We start from the raw sequence: 6574 nt of genomic DNA on the forward strand, positions 1-6574 counted from the left end.
CATCAGTTTTCATTTTTTGCAACTTTTTGAGGAAGAAGCATTGCCACTGCATGCAGTTCATCAGCCCGTGCATGTACTCTTGTTTTTCATTGCGGACTGAACATCTCGCCGTGCTGGAGGTTCCCAGGACCAGATTGCTTTTTGTGTGAGATGTATTTTCTGTACAAGGGACCTACTGAAGATTTGTGAAACATGGTGCCAATTTGTTGTGCATTCACATTCATGTTTTGGTGACGCGATGGATAGCATATAGTTCGACAACACGCGACATAGGTTCAGTCAACTCATGTGTGCAGTTTGAGGGCGTGGGGGAATTTAGTTTTTAGGCATAATGTGTGTTGTCTTTTCAGGTGCATGTATATGATTTTATTTAAAAAGCAGTCCACTCAGCACCGTGTTGTGGTTCATTTTTCTCGACCATGTGCTTCATGTTTTTCGTCCGTGTAAACACCCCTCCCGAGAAGCTCACTAGGAAAACAAATCCAAATATTATGCACGATAAAAAAGTTATGAGGTTCACTTCTCTATAGCGATATGGTTCAATTATGCCCGATGTGAAGTGCACTCTGCTTACTCGTCTTGAAAAATTCACCTCCAACAAAAGAAAAAACGTGCAGTACACTTGTTCGTCGGATGCAGTGTGGTTTTCCATCAAAAAGCAGTGCTCTTCTATCTGGTGCGGTTCACGCATCGATTTGGGTGTCGCGAAAAAATAGAGTGTCCGTATTTTAGCAATTTCAAAGATACTCTTGAACCGTAAGGAATTTGAGAGAGTTTTGTACATGAAAAATATGCGCCTCGTCGATATCTTTACAACGCCGTATCATTTGCATCGTTCCGACAAGCGGTATGGAAAAAATTACAAAAATACGTTTGCTACCACTCATAGGCAGTCACATCGTTTTCAAAATTCATTTAAAACCGCGAGGAATCTCAACAAATGGACAACATATGAAAGGTGTGACTATTACACAGCTTTTCAACACCGTATCATACGCCTCGTTCCCACGAACGGTTTAAAAACTGCAGCGAAAAACGTACCGAAAAAATCGAAAACTTTGAAAAACAGAATTCCGTTCTTTAGTAAATTTTAAATTACTCTTAAAACGTAAGGAATTAGAGAGAGAGAGAGAGAGAGAGAGAGAAAGAGAGAAAGAGTAATATACATGAAAAAGATAAGGCTCGACGATATGTTTCCAATGCCATATGGTTTGCTTCATTCCGATGAGCGGTTTAGAAAAAGTCGTGAAAATACGCTCGCTGCAGCCCGTCATGCGCCCACCATTTTCAAAACTGCTCTCAAACCGTGAGGAATCTGGAAAATTGTTCAACAAGTCGAAGTTGGGAATTTTCCGTAGCAATCCAACGGTATATTATACGCCTTGTTCCGATAAACGGTTTAAAAACTGAAACCAAAACGGTGTCAAAAAAAGCGTGCAGTTTTTCTGATGACATTATGGTTCTCGTTTTGATAGGATGCAGAAGCTGTAGGAGAACAACTAATACGAGGAGAATATACCGGCTGATTCAACGATTATGAAAATGTCAACCAAATTAAAATGAATAAGAAAGTGAAAATGATTCACAACAAGGAGCCTCGCTGCGGATGTGTATGGCCTAAACAAACTCAGCATATTTGCTTTGGCAAAAGTAAAAAACCAGCGAAAGCAGCACAAGACCTAAATTTAGCTCGTGTGGCGGGACGACCACAATTCCCCGCCACCCCTTCCGCTCTCCTAACGCTCCCGCTCCCGCTCCCACCGTCTCCGCGCGGCCCCCCACCACTCGCCACCCCGATCCTCCTCCTCCTCCGCCCCTCCCCTCTCCCGTCCAGGCGCCGGCGGCCGGAGAGATGGGGCCTCCTCCGAAGAAGCTGGTCTACAGCTTCGTGGCGCGCGGCACCGCCGTGCTGGCCGACCACGCCGAGTCCTCCGGCAACTTCGCCTCCGTCGCCGCGCAATGCCTCCAGAAGCTCCCGCCCAACAACAACCGGCTCAGCTACAACTGCGACGGCCACACCTTCAACTACCACATCCACGATGGATTCAGTAATGCCCCACTCCCCAGCCCACCTGATCCGTCGTCTTCCCATCCAGTTGTAGCCTGCGTTGATCGGCGTCGTACGAGTACGATTCGTGCGTGTGTTCATGTGTTCTCAATCGCTGCTTGCGCCGGCGATCCGGCATTGGCTTGATTGCTGATCTTCTCGGTTTGATAGGTTAGCTGTATTCAGCAATGCTCACAGTTCTGATGGTGAACTAGCTAGGGATGGATCAGAATGAATACAACTTATTTGTTGGCTTGATGCTTCCTATGTGAACTGGCCTTGTCAAGATCTAGGCCAATCAAAGTGTGCCTCTAAATTTTAGTACACAATTTGGAACCATCACGGCATTTCTTTCGCGGAAAGCAATAAATGCTGGAGACCTCCTTTTCTTGTTTGGTACTTCGATCCGAATAGATTTTCATTCTTGTTAGGTAATTATGGATGGCGTGACAATGGAAACTGTGATGCCTGACTTGCTTTCCTTGTTCGATTCGATAAATGTGTTTTTCATGATAATTTCTATGTTTTTGGTTGAGGACATGGTTATCATGATAATGTTGTCATGAGTAGGCTGGTTACAGGCATGCAGCTTATGTATGTAATTTTTTTCAGTGTCTCTTTTTTCAGTGTCGTGTCATTGTCCATAACAATTTTAGACACTTTTTCCTTGACATCGTGTATGGTGTCCCCTTTGAAGTCATTTATATTAGAATCGCAAAAGAAAAAATAAATTTCACTAAATTCCCATACATCAGGTTTTCAAAATGGCGTGTATCCCTGTCAAATTTCCTCTTTTGTGTTGCTTAGCTTTTTATAATTCTACCCCTAGAATGGAGAGTATCCCAGTTGGTGGGATGTGTGGATTAGCCACAAACACCCAGTTCCAGTCATTTCGGCTCGAATTTGGTACCCTGTTCCTCCCTAGGTGTCCTCCATTTTTTTTCCACTTATAGAGAATATCTGGAGTAATGGACTATCTCATGGAATGTATATCGCGAAAAACAATGCACATGCAAAATACTATGTTTGTATATGGGCCAGATAGTGACCTTGCATATATAGTCTGCCATATGGTTACATTTCTACTTCATTGTCTTCCCTTTCTTCATAATATTTGGTGTTCCTTTTTTTTTTTCTGTGGAATACTATTCAGTATTCAAATAGTTCATAAAGATAAATTAGTAATATTGCTCTACATGATAATATGATATAGAAATGATAATCGAACCTAAGAATTTGAAAGAAAAAAGAAGTCTCGACTATACATTTTAAAATTGTAATTTATTAGTATCACCTCCTTCTTCACTGTGCTTTTACGTATCGCCATACTCGAATTGTTATTATATTAGTCTTTCCTGTGTTTTCGTAGTATACACACACCAATGGTTTCAAATAAAGTATTCTGGTACTTTAGAAGTAAGTTTACCTCCGTCTTGATAACTCACTGCATTCTGCTTTTCTGCTCTGTTGTTCAATATTAGAGATATATTTGTGAGTGTAGGACGCTTATGTACGAGTCAATCAGATTCAATTAGTTTTTATGTGACGGTGCATTTGATTTTCAGCATATTGTGTTGTTGCTACCGAGTCTGCTGGTCGGCAACTTCCAATCGGCTTCATTGAGAGGGTTAAGGAGGATTTTGCCAAGAAATACAGCGGAGGAAAAGCCAAAACTGCTGGTGCCAATAGTCTCAAACGAGAATTTGGGTACTTTCCCATGATAACTGTGCACACATATTTCGAAATTTCAGCAAGTCTCATCTTATAATGTACTATGAATGTGAATACCGAATAATTACAGTACATGGGTGCTACCTACTACTCCCTCTGTACCTAAATATAAGTCTTTTAAGATATTTCACTAGATGTCTACGTACGCAACAAAATGAATGAATCTATACTCTAAAGTATGTTTATATACATCCGTTTGTAGTCCATTAGTTGAACCTCTAGAAAGACTTATATTTAGGAACGGAGGGAGTACTTTATATGAGCATGCATGGTTCAGAAATAAATAAATATAAACAGTGTGAGTTACCATTACAGTGGATGTCTTTTTCAGGCCTAAGCTTAAAGAACACATGAAGTACTGTGACCTGCACCCTGAGGAAATTGACAAGCTTGCAAAGGTGAAGGCTCAGGTTTCAGAGGTGAAAGGAGTAATGATGCAAAACATTGAAAAGGTGCATGTCTATTCTGCTTCCAGTCTGATAGTGATCCTTATCGGGGCATTTCGGAAGCTTTTGCGTGTTCACTTTTTTCCTTACAACATGTAACCCAACCACTGGTACATCAGGTACTAGATCGTGGTGAGAAAATCGAACTGCTTGTTGATAAGACCGAGGATCTCCGGTCACAGGTATCATATTCTCACACTCACACCCACCTCGATTCGACCTTTCCTTTCCTCTGTCACCATCCTCGGTGCATGAGACATGGGGGCTTTGATCCGTCGATATTTGCCCGCAGGCACAAGATTTCAAGAAGCAAGGAACAAAGATACGGCAGAAGATGTGGTGGGAGAACATGAAGATAAAGCTCATCGCTTTTGGCATCATTGTCTTGCTGATCCTTGTCATCATCTTGACAGTTTGCCGTGACTTCAAATGCTGGTGATGTGACTCGAGAGTGCACTGCTCACCTCACCCTTACGGTTTAAACTACTGTTATAGCCTTCAGTTTGACGTTGCATCGCCGAAGAGGAGAAAGAAATGCAGGAAAGGAAATAAGGGGAAATTAATGGGCATGCTGCTACAACATGCGTAGAGAGCGATGTTTATGAGAAAACAACCACATAGGGAGTGCATCACCATCGATCGTGTCGTGATTCTAGAATCCGTCAGTGATATTATAGTTTCTGCTGATCACGTTCTTTAATTTAGTTATATATATCTAGGTCCAAAGGCTCACAATATATAACAGAGCCAATCCTCAAATATTTATTTTACTAGTATAATGTTGTAATTCAGATGAGGTACTTTTGCTGCAATTCCGTACAGAGATTTGATCTTCTTGAAGTTGCTTCTGTGTTCATAGATCTTGAACTAGTGTGGAGCATCTTACCTTTTTTTAAGGATCTGCATTAGAATATCTTAATTCGATCCATATACTTGCCCGGTCCAACATAAACTGAATACAACTGTTACGGTGATTGGTGAATTTAGGAGCCGTCTACCCACCTCAATCTAACGGTGAAAAAATTAAAGTTACGAGGAGTTACGAGATTGAAATTACAGGAAATTACAAATAACGGTGGGACCATTACATATTTTTGGTGGGATCAGTTTTTTCTTCCAAAGGGTAGATTCATCAATGAAATATGTAACTCGCACAAAGAGTTTTCTTGCAAAACTGCCGAACGACTCAAATCACCGCTTGTTTCCTATCCCGCCTCGATCGTCGCTTCGATATTCTTTTGCTCGCGCCCGTCTTCCTTGGCTCGCTGCACTGGCCCGTTGAGCACCTTCGCCAGCAGCGAGATCAGCAACAACCGGTAGCCGGACTTGTGAATCGTCTCCATCGGCCGCTTGGACACCGGACTTCCTCGCGCGCCGCAGCAATGTCCACGCCTCTCTGTCGGGTTAGGTCAGGATACCTGGCGCGGTAGACGGACGCTGAGTCGGGACCGCGCACCGCAAGCACGCCCAACCCAAGGATCGTTCTACCTGGTCAGGAAGTGTAACGCCCAAGATGCGGTCCTATCCTTATTTTGGCGCGAGAGCCTCGACAGGGATAGAAACGCATCTCGTCGTTTCACAATAATGGATATCGTTACAAGTACATATACATAATAGATGAGTATATGGAATTGGCTTACACTCGCCACAAGCTACATCAGAGTCACATCAATACAACAACATAATAAGTCATCATGAAGAAGAGAGGGTCCGACTACGAAAGAAAAACAAACGATAAAAGAACGACGCCCATCCTTGCTATCCCACGATGCCGGCCTAGAACCCATCCTAGATCGATGAAGAAGAAGAGGAGGAAGGAACTCCAAATGAACAAGCAACGCGCTCGCGTCAAGTATTGCTTTACGTGTACCTGCAACGGGTGTTGTAGTAATCTGTGAGCCACACGGACTTAGCAATCTCATTTCCAAAGGTATCAGGACTAGCAAAGCTTAATGGGTGAGGTATGGTTAAGTGGTGAGGCTGCAACGAGCGACTAAGCATTTATTTGAGGTGCCTAACTTACGAGTACAAGAATAAAAAAAGGGATGATCTACGCATAGCGGACGTGAACTACTGATGATCAAATTAATGATCCTAAACACCTACTTACGTCAAACATTGTTACAAATATGCCCTAGAGACAGTAATAAAATAGTTATTATTATATTTCTGTTTCAAGATAATCGTTTATTATCGATGCTATAATTGTATTGAATGGAAACATAAATGAATGTGTGGATATAGAGACAAAACCATGTCCCTAATGAGCCTCTAGTTGACTAGCCTGTTGGTCAAGGATGGTTAAGGTTTCCTAGCCATAGACAAGTGTTGTCACTTGATGACGGGATCA

At 42.4% G+C, this 6574-nt stretch overlaps 1 protein-coding gene across 1 annotated transcript; it reads left to right on the forward strand.

Moving 5' to 3' along the window:
* Positions 1 to 1790: 1790 nt before the first annotated feature.
* Positions 1791 to 5064, forward strand: LOC123447048 (putative vesicle-associated membrane protein 726). The gene is made up of 5 exons (XM_045123610.1): positions 1791 to 2048; positions 3613 to 3754; positions 4110 to 4230; positions 4344 to 4406; positions 4517 to 5064. Exons 1-5 carry the CDS (start codon positions 1853 to 1855, stop codon positions 4661 to 4663), a joined length of 669 nt encoding a protein of 222 aa, XP_044979545.1. The 5' UTR covers positions 1791 to 1852; the 3' UTR covers positions 4664 to 5064.
* The last annotated feature ends 1510 nt before the right edge of the window (positions 5065 to 6574 follow it).

The sequence above is a fragment of the Hordeum vulgare genome, chromosome 4H (genome assembly GCF_904849725.1).
Source record: "Hordeum vulgare subsp. vulgare chromosome 4H, MorexV3_pseudomolecules_assembly, whole genome shotgun sequence".
Lineage (NCBI taxonomy): Eukaryota > Viridiplantae > Streptophyta > Magnoliopsida > Poales > Poaceae > Hordeum > Hordeum vulgare.